Source organism: Cololabis saira, chromosome 17 (genome assembly GCF_033807715.1).
Source record: "Cololabis saira isolate AMF1-May2022 chromosome 17, fColSai1.1, whole genome shotgun sequence".
Classification (NCBI taxonomy): Eukaryota; Metazoa; Chordata; class Actinopteri; order Beloniformes; family Belonidae; genus Cololabis; species Cololabis saira.
In genome coordinates, this window is record NC_084603.1 from 7,700,350 (window position 1) to 7,719,073 (window position 18,724).

General features: G+C 42.8%; 1 protein-coding gene across 5 annotated transcripts in view; it reads left to right on the forward strand.

Annotated features, from left to right (window-relative positions):
- pde10a (phosphodiesterase 10A) overlaps window positions 1–18,724 on the forward strand; it is a 77,069-nt gene that overhangs the window by 26,017 nt on the left and 32,328 nt on the right. For all 5 annotated transcript variants that reach the window (XR_009784404.1, XM_061746003.1, XM_061746004.1 and 2 more), the window contains exon 2: window positions 17,632–17,763. Coding sequence is in view for 4 of the 5 variants with exons in the window: in XM_061746003.1 (XP_061601987.1) it covers window positions 17,632–17,763 (132 nt within the window). In the remaining variant the exon portion in view is untranslated. The remainder of the gene's footprint in view (window positions 1–17,631; window positions 17,764–18,724) is intronic.

The following is an 18,724-nucleotide window of genomic DNA, read 5'->3' on the forward strand; positions in this document are numbered from 1 at the left end:
AAGAACTACTGTGGGAAGAGCCACGTTATGACACTAAATATCGTGTGCTATTTTTTTTAAATGAATGAGTCATTCACAAAGTCAAGTGAGACAAAGTTCATCATCGGTTGTTCAGTTCTGCATCTGCGGGAGCTGTTTGTGTGCGTATCATTGCCCACTAACATGCTGCTCAGTTGCTGTCCAGCGTTCAGTTAATCCGGGTTAAACGCAGGATTAACTCAATGCGCTGTTTTCCGTCTTCCTTGTTTCCTTTTTGATTGGTTTTGGATGAGACCATAATTTAATTATACAATGTCGGAGGATAAAATTATTTTTTTTAAAGTCACTAAAAACACACCATCTTCAGCTCAATATGTTTTAGAGAACTTAAATGTTTTCTGAAAATATTACAAATGTAACCTATCATCTTAAATATGTCAGTATATAACAACGGACAGCTTTATACATGGGACATTTTTATTTTTTATTTTTCATTTATCAGGCAGAGATTTTTTATCTCCCTTTCATGATCACGTCTGTGTCCAGCAGACTCGGCCCATCTCAGAGAATCGCTCCAATTTGTCATTACGGTTGTCTCACTTCACTCTCCGTTTGTTATTATATTTCCAAACAATAAGATGTGGTGGCTGGTTTTTAGCCGATCAGTAAAATATTTATGTATCTGTGTATGCCTGTTATTTTTTTGGACGACTCTGGTGGGATTGAGAGGTCATGCGGGGTCAGCCCTAATCCGATCTCTCAGGCATTTTCAAACAGGATTGCTTGTTGTCGATTTGCTAAACTTGGTGAAGAAAGCTGCATTGTCAGGCAGGAAGTGCTCACATTAGACATTTCCTGCCTCACCACATGCTCTGACACAGTGAGCACTTCTCCCAGCGTTGTCATGAAATGCTAATACATGTAGTGTCGGAAAAGAAAAACACCAAAGGATTATTGAGTGTTTGTTTTAAAATTGAAATTGAGATTTGAAAAACGAAATAATTCCAAGATGGGAATTATACAGGGCGAATAGATTTATATTGTGACTTATATTCAGTGTTGATTTAATGTGTCAGAAAATTGAAGTGAACTTGTTTTGGCATTTGAGCCCTTCTCTTGGACCCGTATCAGGACACACTGTCCAATGTGAGAGGGGAAACAAATGACATTCTCCTCAAGCCGTCCGGTGACCTCTTGTCAGCTTGTCAAGGGTTGGTATCTGAGAGGATGGAGAAAAGGCCACATGCACAGAGATTTCTTCACAACTTGTCCTTGTGTCAAGGCTCATAAAAGAGCACGGCTCTGGAGAAGAAGCACGGATCTGTGGTTCTCATTATTGGGTCCCCTCAGGCCTCTCTGAGGAGCGGCTGCAGAGTTCAGCATCAGACCAGATGTGGAATGGAGAACATGATCCACGATTACTGATGTCGTTCTGGGGAGGCGGGGTGGGGGGGGACTTATACATCAAACCGCTAGTTTTGGCAATCCGAGGCAGTGGTAACTGCAGCTTTGCTGTTAATGCTCATTATCAGCGCCATTTTATGAATGATTGAAAGCCATCAGTAGCTGTTCAGCTCCCATATCGTCAAGGAAAAGCCCAAGAAAACTCGTATGAGCTGTGTGTCTGTAACTATCGCTGGAGAGCTTGACTGTGACCTCACTATTAGCATTTGGATCAAGGGACATGCCTTATTTACATCTCATTCTTCCGTTTATAGCCTTGACCCTTTGTGCCTTTTGACCTGAACCGTGCAGGTGGAAATAATGTAGATTATATTTTCCATGGAAATCTCCCTCTGTGTGTGTGTGTGTGCGTAACAAGTGTGAAGTGTGAGCTTACAAGTTGGTGCAGTGGAATTTGCTCTCACCACATGTGAAACAGCATTTTTTTCCTCCATTTGACACCTTTTTCGCTGGCTGACGTCTTGATTTAGCTTCACAGGTGACTTCACCCTCAGCTGCTCTGAGGTGTGCGAGCACCGAGTGTACGTTCATGGGTTTGCCTGCAAATGCACATGGTCGGGGTCGTGTGTGCATGCTAGGTGAGAGAGTTGGGGTTCGTAGAGTGAGTTCAAGCACTTTAATTTTTAGTGTTGGCTCTTTGCTGCTCGCTGAATGTCAGAGCTGGACACTTAGTCTAGACGGATTTCAGAAAAAAGGCCTTTTATAAGAAGTAAGGAGCATTTATGGGTACAAGCCGGGAACCGGCCTACCTTACATATTTCAAGGGTGCTGAGTCCAAAAAAACCGGTACCCGAGTGAAATTTTGAGTTTTTGACCTTCTAATTTGCATATTAAAATGGCCGCCAAATTGCCCATCTTGCACAGTTATTGGACCATTTCCTCCTATTTTTTTTGTAAGTAGGCAATCAAGATGAGGAAATTAAGTTTCTAGATCGATAGTCAAGGGTCAAACAAGGATATAGTGGAGGCTCAGTGCCTTTTTTATGTATATATATATGCAAAATACCAACTTTTAAGGTGAAATTAAGCATTATTTGTGTCATTTTTTAAGGCCGACATAAATATTAAATAAAAGTTACTCTGAAATTTCCCCTGTTGATATGACATATGATGTACACCATATTATATGATAACAAAGAAAAAAATCCATTGCAAGTTGTCTGAGATTTCATGTTTTTTTTTTGTTTTTTTGTTTTTTTTTTCAAATTAAGCATTTGTTCTCTAAATTCTCTAAAACCCCATGTAAATAGGGAAAAATAATCAAAAAGAGACCACCATGAAGCGTACAAAGTTGAATATTTAGATCAGTACATAGCATGGTCAGTCCCATCACTGAGGACCCTTTGCCTTAGGTGAATTAACAGCAAAGAGGATCGTAACAGTTTCACACGCTTTGGTACCTATAGCCACCTGCAGCCACCTATAGCCACCAGCAGCCACCTATAGTCACCTGCAGCCACCTATAGCCACCTGCAGCCACCTATAGTCACCTATAGTCACCTATAGTCACCTGCAGCCACCTATAGCCACCTGCAGCCACCTGCAGCCACCTATAGCCACCTGCAGCCACCTATAGTCACCTGCAGCCACCTATAGCCACCTGCAGCCACTTATAGCCACCTGCAGCCACCTATAGTCACCTGCAGCCACCTATAGCCACCTGCAGCCACCTATAGCAACCTGCAGCCACCTATAGCCCCCTGCAACCACCTATAGCCACCTTCATCCACCTACAGCCACCTACAGCAACCTGCAGCAACCTGCATCCACCTATAGCCCCCTGCAACCACCTATAGCCACCTGCAGCAACCTGCAGCCACTTATAGCCCCCTGCAGTCACCTATAGCCACCTGCAGTCACCTATAGCCACCTGCAGCCACCTATAGCCACCTGCAGTCGCCTATAGCCACCTGCAGCCGCCTATAGCCACCTGCAGCCGCCTATAGCCACCTGCAGCCACTTATAGCCACCTGCAGTCACCTATAGCCACCTACAGCCACCTATAGCCACCTACAGCCACCTATAATCACCTATAGCCACCTACAACCACCTGCAGCCACCTATAGTCACCTGCAGCCACATATAGCCACCTGCAGCCACTTATAGCCACCTGGAGCCACCTACAGCCACCTATAGCCACCTACAGCCACCTATAGCCACCTATAGTCACCTGCAGCCACCTATAGTCACCTGCAGCCACCTATAGTCACCTGCAGCCACCTATAGCCACCTGCAGCCACTTATAGCCACCTGCAGCCACCTATAGTCACCTATAGCCACCTGCAGCCACCTATAGCCACCTGCAGCCACCTATAGCCGCCTGCAGCCATTTATAGCCACTTATAGCCACCTGCAGCCACCTATAGCCACCTGCAGCCACCTATAGCCACCGGCAACCACCTGCAGCCACCTATAGCCACCTGCAGCCACCCATAGCCACCTGCAGCCATTTATAGCCACCTATAGCCACCTGCAGCCACCTATAGCAACCTGCAGCCACCTATAGCCCCCTGCAACCACCTATAGCCACCTTCATCCACCTACAGCCACCTACAGCAACCTGCAGCAACCTGCATCCACCTATAGCCCCCTGCAACCACCTATAGCCACCTGCAGCAACCTGCAGCCACTTATAGCCCCCTGCAGCCACCTATAGCCACCTGCAGCCACCTATAGCCACCGGCAACCACCTGCAGCCACCTATAGTCACCTATAGCCACCTGCAGCCACCTGCAGCCACCTATAGCCACCTATAGCCACCTGCAGCCACCCACAGCCACCTGCAGCCACCTACAGCCACCTGCAGCCACCTGCAGCCACCTGCAGCCACCTATAGTCACCTGCAGCCACCTGTAGCCACCTGCAGCCACCTATAGTCACCTGCAGCCACCTACAGTCACCTGCAGCCACCTATAGTCACCTATAGCCACCTGCAGCCACCTATAGCCACCTGCAGTCATCTATAGCCACCTATAGCCACCTGCAGTCACCTATAGCCACCTATAGTCACCTATAGCCACCTGCAGCCACCTATAGCCGCCTGCAGCCATTTATAGCCACCTGCAGCCACCTATAGCAACCTGCAGCCACCTATAGCCCCCTGCAACAACCTATAGCCACCTGCAGCCACCTACAGCCACCTATAGCCAAATGCCGAAAATCGGGGCTGTTATGCACTGCAATGTGTACATGTCATAGTGATGACCAATGTCCTTGTTTAAATGTGGAGTTGTAGTCCTCAAGCATACCAAGGCAATGGGTAACCAAAGAACTTGGAAAAGGACTGCAGAAAGAAATACTAATCAAAATGAAATTCCAAAGACAAATGGCACACAAGCAAACTAGAAAGGTATAAAAACAATTTACCAAAACAAATGACCTATGGAACTTACAGAAGAAGAGAGATGAAAGCAAAGCAATTCAGCTAGAAACATGAAAGAAAATATACAGAAACAAGATCTGATCTGTAGAACTGTTCAAGGGAAGTTTCATGTTTTTTTTTTCCCTATTCACTTAAATTTTTCGATTTTTGAATTAAGAGCATTATGCTTTGTTTGCATAAAAAAATGAATTCTCAGACAACTTGCAATGGTGTTTTTCTTGATTATTATGTAATATGGAATACATCACATATCATATACACACTGGTAACATTTAAGAGTGATATTGACTGAATATTTATGTCGGCCTTAAAAATGACACAAATAATGCTTAATTTCACCTTAAAAGTTGGTATTTTGCATATATATATACATAAAAAGGCACTGAGCCTCCACTATATCCTTGCTCTGACCCTAGACTATAGATCTAGACACTTAATTCATCATCTTTGAATGCCTACTTACAAAAAAACTTGGGGAAAATGGTCCAACGACTGAGCAAGACAGGCAGTTTGGCGGCCATTTTGATATGCAAATTAGAAGGTCAAAAACTCAAAATTTTGCTCGGGTACCGTTTTTTTTGGATTCAGCACCCTTGAAATATGTAAAGTAGGCCGGTTCCCGACTTGTACCCATAAATGCTCCTTACATTCACTTTTTGGTACATCCCGTCTAGTCTAACTGGGCTTCAGCCATCCCGTAGATAAGATAAGAACCACATGCTCTTCCCACCTCCTGGCAAGGGAGTCCCAGGCGGACCTGCTGACGCACGCAGCCAACAGCAGCCCCAGCCCCCCCCACCTCTCCCCTTTCCTGCCTCAGCTTCATGTCAGGAAAGTGAAAAGTAGTACCTTGGCAGCTTGCCCTTGACTCTCTGCCAGAAGGAGGGCGCTTCAATAGAAGTGGTCTTTTCCCCCTTTCCTTTCATGTGCATTTTTCATCTGCGTGTCGCAGAGAAGGAACATCTTGCTCACTAAACACCGGCCTCGTCGGAGTTTGACGTAGACTTTTCTTCTCAGTGTCGTCTGACAGGCGCGCTGAAGACGCTCTTCATCTCTGCACCCAACTGTCCCAGAGCTAACGGCTTTAACGATGGAAAAATGGATAAGCGGTTCAGGAAGGCTGGACGGGGTTGTTGTTTTTATCTGCTCTGCAAACTTCCTATGCCGTTTCATGATTTTAAAAAAAACATTTAATTAGTTATACTCTTACAATTAAAATGCAAATTTTAAACACCGTGCTCACTTCATAAAAGCAGCGACACAGAAAAGGTTGCACACTGGGGCATAAATGAAAAGGATTTTCTGAAATAAGAATATATGATAATAAGCACAGCAATAATAAAAACAGCCCCTCTCATTCAGTGACAGCTGGCAAAGGCCACAACCCAAAAGAGGATGAAGTGGGTGTAGGAAATGGAAATGGAAGGGTGGATGGATAGATGGATGGATGGATGAAAGGATAATAAACAAACAAACAGCAGCAGTCTTGTTGCAATTTTCCCCAGAAAATTATTTGACAAGACGACAATTTCATTGCACAGAATTTTTGTCATTTGTTTATGCAAATGTTTCAACATCTGGCTACTACATGGAGCGTGGGCTCTGTCGCACCTCTAACAACAAGACAGATGTGCACCAGCACCTCGTTATCGTAAGCAGATACGCTCACAGGTTGAGAAAATTGTGTTCCTCATTTTCTGCCATTCATAATTTTATTTTATTTTGAAGGTGCTGTTTTGGGCAATATACGAGGGATTCTGCAGAATTCGTTTAAAAACTGAAGACAGACCTACAAAGGAGCTTCTTCTTCCGAGCTGCATCATGGAAAACAGTCTTGGAATGGCCCTAGTGTGTTTTTTATAAATTGAATACAGACCTTCAAAGTTTTATTATATAAATTAGGTTACACGTACAATATCTCTCCATGTAAGATTTTTATACCGCTATTGTGTGTTTCCGTTTTTTAACACTGCTGTGCTAATACACAGCATGACAAAGATACTGAAAGCCCGTTTTATTGTAAAATGGAGTGAATTTTAGTTTACAGGATCTCTATAAGCCATTAACTTTTTCCATATAAAATCAGAGTGAGCCAAATTGATTTCCCTAATAAAAACGCTTGTAAACGGGAATTGTAACTCTCAAGAATTTATTGTTCCGAAGTGTTTTTCGGGCTTTTTTGATACCTGAAATTCCACCATACTGACACAAACTGGTGCTAACACTGTGTAAAACACCCCAGCCATGCTATTTGTGCAAGTATATTCTGTTAAAAGAGGAGTGGTTTCATAGTGAAACTTGGACGTGAGAGTGCAGAGACCCAGACAGACTGTTACTGGTTTGGCGTTCCCTTCCCAGTCCCAGGGTGTGGTGTAAAGATAAGTGTTATGCAACGATACTTAGCTGCATAAACTCAAGACTTTTACACAGGAAGCCCAAGTCTGAGTCAGCCTCAGAAATCACTTTCAACTGGGCTTTAGCCCGTTACAAGCATGATATGAAACAAACCAATTCTGTTTCCAACTCGCTTCAAAACAGAACCGAGGAGTTACTAATGACTTTTACTTGACTGCTGCACTTAAGCTGATTTTAAGGCACTTTAATGGACTGTAGGTTTATCAAACGATTTCAGAAAATGTTCTGAGCTTCAGTCAGGGGAAGGGATGTTGTTTCAGTATTATAAATCATTATTGTAACACTAGCAGGATGTATGCTTCTATGTGGCAGCTACGCAGTCTCTGGCATTTTTATTTCTACGTTTGGCTCTGTAATTACTCCACCAACCACTAGGTGATAGTGCAGGTTATTTCTCTCTAGTGCCAAGTTTCCCTTTGTTTACTTCCTCTATGTAACTCAGACATAGCAACGGAACAAATAAAATATATTTTACACAAGTTGGAGCCGAGCAGCAACGATCTAACTTCGGGGTTGTAGTTCCTCGACTGGCAATCATTGACTCCCGTGTTAAAATGTTCAGCTTTAGAGCAGAAAAAAACATATTTACAGCCTGGTTTCAAAAAAACATTTTGGTCTCAATCGTTTGATTTCACATGCGTGACAATTCTGAGGGTGGTGGATTTTTTTGTACCAGATTAGGGCAATTTATACATAAGCAATGCATTTATTTCTAATATGGCTGACTGATAGTTGTCTGAGTCAATGGCAAGGCATGATCATTTCCTCATCCATAATCATCATGCTACCAAGCTTACTGAAACAACCTGCCAACAGTTCTACAGCTGTTTTTGACTGAATGCGGTGCTAGCTTTGATAAACACACAGTTGGGTTAGCCGGCACTGCGCGCAGTACCACGACAAAGAGGCTTCAAAACCAACGGGTCACATGACTAATGGCTCGTCCATTGTTGGCCCGAGCTGATAACAGTTGAACAGTTGTTTTTACAGACATCGCCAAAAACTATTGTGTTACCCAACTTGAAAACGATGAAGGAGAAATAGCGGCGGGGAATTCGAAATTGAATCTACCAATCATGTTTCTTGCAGCCTGCTTCAATGCGACCCCTAATTACATTTGGAGAGGTGCATGTCAGGATACGCTACCACCAACGCCATTAGGCCTGTGTTGAAAAGATCGATTCTCCGATTTTAAATCGATTCTCATATTAATTCCTAAAAATCGATTCATATGTCTAAAGATTGATTTAAATTTTTTATTTTATTTATTTATTTTTTTTCATCATTACATTACAACTTTTGGTACTTTTTTGTTTATGCCCAAAAAAGTAATATTTTGTTGGACACGAGAATAACTGGTGCCATGTTTTTGCCTTTAAATATGTTTAAAGGTATGAAAACATTAGAGTTTTCAGTTGTAATTGCATAAATTGTCTATATTTCTTTGCTTTATATACTGTCTTGGGGTTACATTTGCATAAATGTTAAAAACCAAATTTTCATAAATGGGGAAAAAATAATTGATTTCATCCGTCTCTGTTTCCTCCCTGGATCTATTTGATAATTCTGACCCACACGATGTTTCTGAAAGCAGTTCTATCAGCATTCTGGGAGCTGATTGGTCCTTACAGCATCATTAGCTGCCAATACTTGCTGTTGAATCTCAATATAATACTAGTATTAATATGTTGCATAACTAGACAGTCATATAAGTCATGCAACAGCTGAAAAAAACAGTTTTATTAACAGTAACCTAAATCAATATCGGATCGAATCGAATCGGATCGAATCAAAGCGTGACCAACCCGAAGCTACAAAGTACTTTTGATGCAGAAAGACATATCACGCTCAACGTGAAGTATATTTAATGCAAGTGCGATTTAATAACAGCCAAGCAACTATGTTGCGATGGCGGCTGTCACGATTTTAACTAGTTGTTCTAGCAGCTTGCAATCATCACTGCTGAACTGAGACGGTATAAACGAGGAGTTCAGCCACTAACTAACTAGTCAATTTTATTGAACTGATTGTGATGTGACTAGTACTTGCAGTATTTCCTACTGTATTAATTGACTTGCTACCAAATGTTGTGAGCTTGTCTTTGGCCCGGCGCTTACGTTTGGGACCACATATTTAAATCTATTTAAAGCATGAGATGAACTTGTTCCATCTCACCGGCTACAACCATAAAACCTGACTTATTCAGTTATGCATAGGTAGTAAGCTCTTGGATAAATATATTAGTCATTAGGAATATCTTTTAGTGCTGCACCGCAACAGCAGTGTCGAAAAAGGCAAACTGTATCTGAAGTGGGTCGCAGAATGACGTAATGAAGAAGATTAAATAAATAAAACAAGATAAAATGTTATACAGATTGCTTCACAGCAGTTGGGTTCTAAAGCAGAAGTAAACACGCCTCCGCAAGACCACATGAGTTGATGGTGCTGCATCGGCAGATTTCCTGTTAAAGTCCTCATTCTGTTGGCGGGAACCTGAATATGGCAGACAGGCAAACAGAAAAGAGCAGAGACAGAAGATGCGATTTCAACTGATTGCTGTTACTATTGTCTCCAACACTCACAAGTTGTCATCGGCTAGTGCCCACGCACATTATACCCAAAGATTACAGCCCTAAATTCTGTTAAGCACAGTAAAATAAGAAGCAATGAAAAATACACCGCCACTCACTTAAACTGGATAAGACATCTATGAACTTAATATATGAATTTTATTCTGTTGTTAAAATGTTTCAACTTGCATTCCAGTAACATTGAAATAGGAGATTGTAGATTTTGTTTTTTCTGCAAGGTAGTATCTAAATCATTTTTCCAGTACTCTAATCATAAATATGTGAAAGAAATGACAATAATCTTCTGCTGTGTACTTTGAACAGTCTACATAATACGGAAAATTTAAAGCCAGCATAAACATAAAAGACCTAATGGCTTTAACAGAAAGTTCACCGACTGGCTGGAGATGTCGAGAATGCCATCGATGAAAGGCTGAATCTTTGAGGGGGAAGGATGGGCAGAGGATCAATAGTTTGTCAGTAGTCACGTGATGAAATCAATCAAATGTTTGGATTTAGTTCAATTAATTTCAATTATGCTTTATTGATCCTCAAAGGGAAATTGTAGTAATGAGTCAGTCGGTCATGAAATATGCTGTAATAAAAAGCACTTCAAGGAATGAATTTAAAGAGTTTTAGCATTCGGATACAATTATCTTCTGTGGCGGTCTGACTGCAATGAACCCGAAAGAGTATATTTAGCGTCTTTTGCAACACTGTTTTTTTGTGCAGCGAACTCTAACTCTAATCCTTCTTTTTGAGGGTTTTTTTTCGGCAGATGTACAGTATATAGAAGATATGATATCTGTTTCCTTAAGGAGTACAGTTAGCCCTGTCCCTTCCTGCAAACCTCAGTGTTGCACCTCCAGCTTGGGCATTTGTGCAGCTGAACACCCAGGTATCTGTAGTCTTCTACCAAGCACAGTTGTCTTCTCTGACGTGTTCATTCAAGATGACGGAATTTTGTTCATAACCTGCTACAAAAGAAGACCACCAGTTTTCTGTACTCAGCCTCTTGTCCACACATTTCACAACAGTATAGTCATCTTGTGATCGCTGGAGATGGCGGGACTCCGTCATCGCCAGCTGCACTAAACGATGAACTGGAAGTCTGAGCCGTCATCCCCGTCAAAGGACCTGTGGTCGGATTGTTGGAAAAAGTCTGAAATCCAGGTGATTGTAGAGGTGTCCACCTGCAATCATTTATCTTTGTTTTAGCTGTTTTAGTTCATTGGATGTGTCCAGGCTTTGTCCAATCTGAACCCCTTCTGCTTGAGACCATGGATGTTTTCATGGATGTTTTTGCTTTTCAGCTTTTTTCTGTAAACCTTCTTGTTCTCTTTCCATCACTGGTGGTCGAGGGCTCGCTATTGGGAAACACCTCACTATCCTATCAAAGATGGTGTTCTCCACACGGAAGTGTGGGTGAAATATCAAAGGAATGCCATGAATTAATTCCACGCTGTTTGTAGTCAGGCAAAAACTGAGCTGATAGCGGGATAAACACCTTTACCAATAATGCTCTCTGTGTATGAAATGGGTGAAAAGTCCCAGCTAAGAGTTCAACATCTGGAGTACAGAGACACCTCTTCATAGTCGTCCTGGATACCAACATTTGTAATTAACAGGCAGTGTAATCCCACTGCCTTCACTTTGGCCACTCTGTTTGCAGTCTGACACTTGGTGGAGAGATGTTGCAGTTGGTAATGCTTCTGCAGCAACATCTCTGTGAAACCCAGAACTCTACTTCAAGGGTATCCACTTTATCTGGAAATGCTCTCATTCTCCAGGAAAACAAAAATGGATTAAACATCCTGGTTATTTCTTGCTTTACTTCTACTGTACAACCACAACGCTGTGCCATAATGTATTTCTTGAACTCTTTGGGGATCTGAGAGCTCAGTCCGGGTATTTGTTGATAGCTCAATGAACCGCGTCCACTTGCTAGTAATGTTCCCATTGTCATGGTTACTTATTATAATAATAACAAGAATAATCCAGCAATAATCCATCCATCCATTCAACCATCCAACCAATCAGCTTATTTATATTCAGCCTATCGCAGAGCCACATCAAAACAGGGCCAGGACACTCTTGAATAAGAGATTTTAAATCTCAAGGTTGTTTTTTTGTCTCTGGTTAAATAAACTATAATAAAAATTAAATATTCCAACAACAATCCAAATTAAAGCTGCAAGCAGCGATGAACGGGCCCTCGCACCCTTGTGCACGTTCATGCGTCCTGCAGGGAAGCGCTTGTATGACTTGCATGTAGATTCTTCAGGCCTGGACATTTAGCGGCTGACACCACCCACGACTCCCTGTCAAACCATTCAAAGGTTATGGCAGAAAATAGGGACTATCAAATATACACCAATCATAAGAAAGGGCGGGGTTAATTTGCACCAATTATGTTCAAGGACTCAAAACCGAGTCCGATGACACCACCCACGAGTCTTTCTGTCAAACCTTTCAAAAGTTATGGCAGAAAGTAGGAACTATCAAATATGGACCAATCAGATGAAGGGGGGGCGCGCTTTTTGGCGTCTATTGTCGCCACGGTAACGCTTTTGACTGAGAAAAGTAATGCGCATCGTTGCAGGATCGAGACGCACATTTTGATGTATAACACACCTGGGTGCACGTTACGGTTCGGGCGAAGAAACGGCCGAAGAAATGGCATAAATTGCGCCAAAATTACACGATTAATTAAAAATGGCCGACTTCCTGTTCGGTTTCGGCCATGGTGCCAAGAGACTTTTCTTTAAGTCGTGACATGATACAGGTGTGTACCGATTTCCGTGCATGTACGTCAAACCGTACTGTGGGGCAAAAAGGCCCTCATTTCGTCAGAAAAATAAAAATGAAAAAAAAAAAAAACGAGGAAAAAAATAAAAATTCCCTACAGATACAATAGGGCCTTCGCACTGTAAGTGCTCGGGCCCTAACTATAACTAGCAACTGTTACAAAACCCAGGGCCTGTGGTAGTACAGGGTTGTATAAATGGCTAAGGCTTAGATGATTTTTGACCAAAATATTCTGCCTTCATGACATTATCATTATTTTCTAGGTATATCCATGTATTTTTCAAAAGTGCATCAAGGCTTAAAAAGAAGTGTGTACTGCAGTGAGGATGGAAGTATATAACCCTTGAAACGCGTGACTCCTCAGTGCCAGAACATCTTTGAAGTTTTGTGAGATCCAATGGCAGCATAATAAGGTGGTGAAAGTTTTGATACGTGTTCCTGCTTTGGGGATGTACAAACTGAGCTGTTTATGTTCAGCGCCATCTCAGACATGTTTACTGTCCTTTTATGAAAGCAGAAACATATCACGATGACGCCCATAAGCCATTCTCCTCTGCAGCATTGCCCTAGTCTGAAGGAAAATTTTAGTGAGTGTCTGACAGAATCGAAGAAAAATATTCCCTGGTCAAACCAGGGACCAAGCAATTGCGTTTACCGCGGGAACCTCTCCTCTGATTGAGCGAGCACATGTGGTTTCTAATGGGGTTAACCACTTTGGACCGCAGCATGTGGGACAGATCTAGCTGCACCTCTGATTAGCCACGATAGTCACAGGTCCAGGACACTGACGTATATCCCTCTGCTTGAAGTGTCACTGCGGTCACATTAGGCTGAGCTATGGCTCTAAAGACAGATAGGATCAAAGGGGAAGTCTATAATGTAGCAGCAATGCTCAGAAAAAGTGACTTCAATCACCATCAAGCTGCAACTCTGGGGGATTTTGGGTCGAAGCAGTCATTTATCATCCTACTTTTTAATAGAGTGCTTCAATAAGGATTGACGATCTTTACTTTTTTCTCCACTTATTATCCCGTGATTCCTTTTCACCTGAAAATAAAATGTATACAGGTATATGATGTATATACTGCAGCTGCCGCAGTGAACTTCCTCTGAACGTTTGCACACATTCATAGTCATTTTAAAGACAAAATAGACTCTTTCAATTTTAAGGCTTTACATATCAGGAAAAATAATATAATTTCACTGTCTCATGATTTGTTATATTGTGAGAGAGCAGGTGACTCCCCAAAACCCCCATTCAAAACCCAACAAGGTAGCATTTTCTTCAAGAAGACACATCTACTTAACATTAACATTATACCATTATTAGTGACCAGTGAAATGTTTGAATCTGTGTAATGACCTTCTATTATACCTAGCTAAAGTGAGTGCTAGTTCCTCCTGTTTCCAGTTCTGTGGGACTTCAGCCTGCACATATTCAGTTATTTAATATTTTTTATATCTGAACCTAAGACAAACAAAACAAAACAGTTGTTGTGGCTCCGGCGAGAAATAAAACGTGAAAAGTGAAATGAAAATGTTGAGGAACAAAGGAATCGGCACCGAACTTAGCGAAGATTTCTTCTACCCAGGAGAAGACATTTAGCAAGTTTAGCCCAAGGTTGGACCACGCAACGCTCACAGAAAACTCAAGAATCTTAAGATCTACATCTTAGACTCTACAGGCCTTGGTTAACATGTCAACATGTTACATTTGCTGGCAGTACAAACGGGTTTCACTTGTTTAGAAGGGTTATAAGGAAAGTTCTGCTCTCTGAAAAGAATATTGTAGCATATCTTAGGTATGCAGTTTCATGTAAAAAAAAAAAAAAGCAACACTTCTGGAACAATTTTAAATGGATAGACATGACCAGATTGGAGACATTTGTGATTTGTTTCTTAAAGAAAACTAACAACAGTATTTCAGGAATATCACCTAGTACTGACTGTCAAGCACGGTGGTGGAGTGGTGTTGATATGGGTTTGTTTTGCCGTGGCAGGATCTGGGAATTATGCATCTTTTCACAGCTAAATGTTGACTGTAATTGGGTCGGCACACCTGCAAATCTACAACCGAACAAGAAATATATGATGATGTTCCAGCGGTTCAGCTACAATGCTTTGGCAGGAGCTGCAAACCTCAATGAACTGAAGCAACATTGTCCAATTATGGTCACATCTGGCTCTTTGGAGGAAAGAAAGAAGAAGAAAGAAACAAGATTTTGCCAGCCAGATGCTGAACTCTTTCTAAGCAGAATCTCATAAAACAGTGTTTGATGTCACGGTGGCAACGTCAGCTTCATATGAAGTCTGAGTCCACACCTCCAGCAAATGCGTGCAATGAGAGACAGAAATATCAGACATCGACCAGCTCCACCCAGCAGTTTTTATACATGAGGGGAAATAGGTGTAATCAGATTACTTAATCATCTTGAGTGGTCTGCGCTCCGTGAATATGGATACTGTGGCTTCATGGGTTCCTGGAGCAGTTGGCACCTTGTTTGCTTGAATATTGACCAGAGTTTCAAGATTTTGATCTGATTAAATCTAATATTAAGCGACAATAGATTAAAGTATTTGGCACTACTGAAAGTAGCTTTCAACAAAAAAACTATTTACTCTTGTTGCAAAGAACTGATGAAACCTACAGCTCTTTTGTGTGCCTTTTTTAGACTTTTTTTAATTAACTCATACATATATTTGTGACTTGTTGTGCTATTTATGTCTCGAGTAGGAAGAACAAATGGCCTTGGATTTGTCAGCCACAGACAGGTTGGGGAAGTCAACAAGCACAGAGAGAGAGAGATAGCATTGGTCCTTTCATGTGATTAGTTGTCAGGTTTTTTTCAAACCAGTACTGGCCTGACACTTATTAGCTGACAGATACTGCTCCTTTTTATTCTTCGTGGTGTTTACTTTCATGTTCTTGTTACTTTTTCAAAAGTTCATCACTGCGTTAGTGTCAGGAAGAACAGTGGCTCCTTGAGAAAGCCATTGTCTGATCCTGCATGGGATGTGAGGCGTTTACTTGTTTGTTTCTTTCTGCCCGTGTGGTCCAAACGCAGCGATACATCCAGAAAGACTATATATGCTTTTAGCCCATGGATATACTGTAGGACATTTGACTATTTTTACGCATGTGGACACATATGATTGCTACGTCATTTTCTGAATCCTTTGGTACAAACTGTGTATTCATGAATTTACACTGTCCTTGTTTTTCTTTTCCCTTTTTTTTTTCCTGCGGTGTTGCTAATCACAGAGCGCTCTTTGTGTTTCAAATAGTACAAAGTTGTAAGGGTCTCTCTGCAGGGCTGCCTTTTCACTTCTCTCCGTGTGTCTTTCTGTCCCCTGCAGCTACTTTCACCTCACCCCCCTACTCCTCCCCCCCGAACTACTTTTTTTTTCTGATTTATGAAGCTGTATTCTGCCGATGTGCGTCAGAGCCGACCAGGAGTCTCGTGAGGCGCTGCGCTCTTGAAGAGCAGTGTCTCGTGTCTGGACAGCGTCAGACTTTTACGTCCTTAACCCGCCCCTCCCTCTCCTCTCCTCTCCTCTCCTCTCCTCTCCTCCTAACTCGCCCTCACCCCTCGTCGCCTTATTACCCTTCAACCGCGACCCTGCTCAACCTACGTACGTGCCACAAAATCAATCTGAGGATAATCCAAACGTTGGAAGATCAAATGAGACGTTCAGGGAAAATAGATCAAAGGTTGTAGCTGCTTGCTGCGTTGACAAGAACAAGGAAGGTTGTGATCCTGAAGCTGAAATCAGTCGTTGCTCTGCTGCGGGCTTTAGAGCAAGTTACCTGCAAGTGAATAAAAATGTGCTGCCTCTTTGTCCTCCATCTGGTTTTATTTTGTCACGTGGCACATCAGCCAAGTGTGTGCTTCCCTCGTGTTCAGCTGTCTTATTCACAAGTGCCTGCATCATCCACTACACAGATATCCATATAGGATTTAGCGTGTGTGTGTGTGTGTGTGTGTGTGTGTGTGCGTGTGTGTGTGTGTGCGTGTGTGTGTGTGTGTGTGTGTGTGTGTGTGGTGACTGATACCTTACAGTACATCTGCACGTCTCACTGTGATTCACGCTTGAGGGAATTTTACACCTATGCTGCTGATAATCAGGAATTTCATGAGAAAGCGTAACAACAATGATGAGGACTGTCTGAAAACAACAGTTCTTTATATTTCTCATAACACATAATAACTGTGTACTGTGCCATAAAATCATCAGTCAGTTCTGAAACAGCATTTATTTATATTTTCCAGGAATTTTTCTTCTTCTTCTTCTATTGTATCTTCACCCATGCCGAGCCGACTGGTGGCCGGCGGTTCCAAGCCTTTGTTTTAGACATACATGAGTGACCCGAGCGCGATGGTTTCTGAACGCATCACGACTGCCTCTCAGACGCCAGAGGGTGTTTTAAAAACAACTTTTCCTCAACAGCGGCCCGGCAAATGGCTTTTTTCCCTGACAACAAAGACAGTAAACAGCAGCACTAAGCGAGCGCTCAAGAACCTAATTGCCTATTAAGCACAATCGAGTCGTCCTTTATCCTCCTGCCTGTGCTGAGGGCTCCCATCCCCGGAGATACAGCTTTACAGTAAACATAAGTGAGCTAGCCTGGCTATCTGAGAGCTTTAACTCAACTCAACTTTATTTGTATAGTACTTTTCAAGCAGGAATACAGTCCAAAGTGCTTTATGGAAGCAGAACTTGAACGAGACACGAGCATGGAAATGAAAAGTGTAGAAGATATAAAACAGAACAAGCGATCTGGACCTCGGGCCCGTTACTGCCATTCTCACCTCACGGTGAAGACAAACTTCTGCCTTTTACAAGCATTTGTTCGAGGGGCGATTTCCATACTATGCTTTTCTAATCTTTTCTTCTATGCTTTTCTACTATGCTTTTTTAATTCCAGTTTTGTTGGGGGGGGTTTTGCGCCTGACAGTTTGTAAAGTGGTGCAACTCAAGAACCAACTGATGTTTTCTCTCTCCGCTCTTCAGGCTTGACAGATGAGAAAGTGAAGGCCTACCTCTCGCTGCACCCGCAGATGCTGGATGAATTTGTGTTGGAGAGCGTGAGTGCAGAGACGTTGGACAGATGGCTGAAGAAGAAGACCGGCAGCAGGCCTGCAGGTACGGGTGCACACAGAAACGCATGCACCAAGACCCCTGCAGCCCTCCGTATCTCTGCAACACATCGGGAAGTTTCAGGAGGCTGCAAAGAAGAAGAGTCCTAATTGTAGTTTTTAAAAACTTTGCCTCATTTAAATGCATTTTAACTTACAAACCATAATCACACATGATATCCTGATCAGCCTGCCACACATGCACGCTATCCCTGTCTGCGATGAAACGCTGATACCTTTTTAAGAGCACAGTATAACGGAGCCGAGGAGGAGTGCGCCTCTGCGGCTTCTATTTATTGCCTCAGCCATTCGCAGTACAAATCACTCATATTCACATATGTCTCCTTTTAATCATCGGGGCCTGTGATAGACAGAAGACAGGCAGAGGGAACGGGCCTGTCGGGTCTTTACGGGTCATTAGATGTGTTTGAGCGGGCCGGGCTGAGTTTGCGCCGTGCGCCCCGCACACAGCAGAGCATTTCTCAGGCCGACCACATCCATCAAGGGCCCACAGGGCTGGCACTCGGCCCAGGCGAGCTGCTGACGTCAGAGGCGACCTCCAGAGACACTCAGCCAGCTGAAGGGGGCCCATGGGAGGAGCGGGGAGGGCGGCGGTGGGGTGGGGTGTGGGTTTCTGGCTCGGGGTGAGCGTGTGTTGAAGCAGGAAACTGGCAGAGGATAGATTTGTCACATTTTGGCGCTGCGTTCTTCGTGAGGTATTCAGACAGGAGCGTTCGCTGCTACCACGCAGAGACACTAATTCCTCAAGTCTGACTGAGACTGCTGCTTTTTTGTGTTTGTGCATGTGCCGTAGGAGTCTTTGTGTGCGTGTATTTGTGTGTGGGTCGACAGATATCAAATAGAGGCCATCGCATTGACAATTCTTTCTGGCGCTGAGTGAGAATTATCCATTTCACCCAAGTAGTTCACGTCGGAGTCGATGCAAAAGCAGAGCATTGATTCACAAA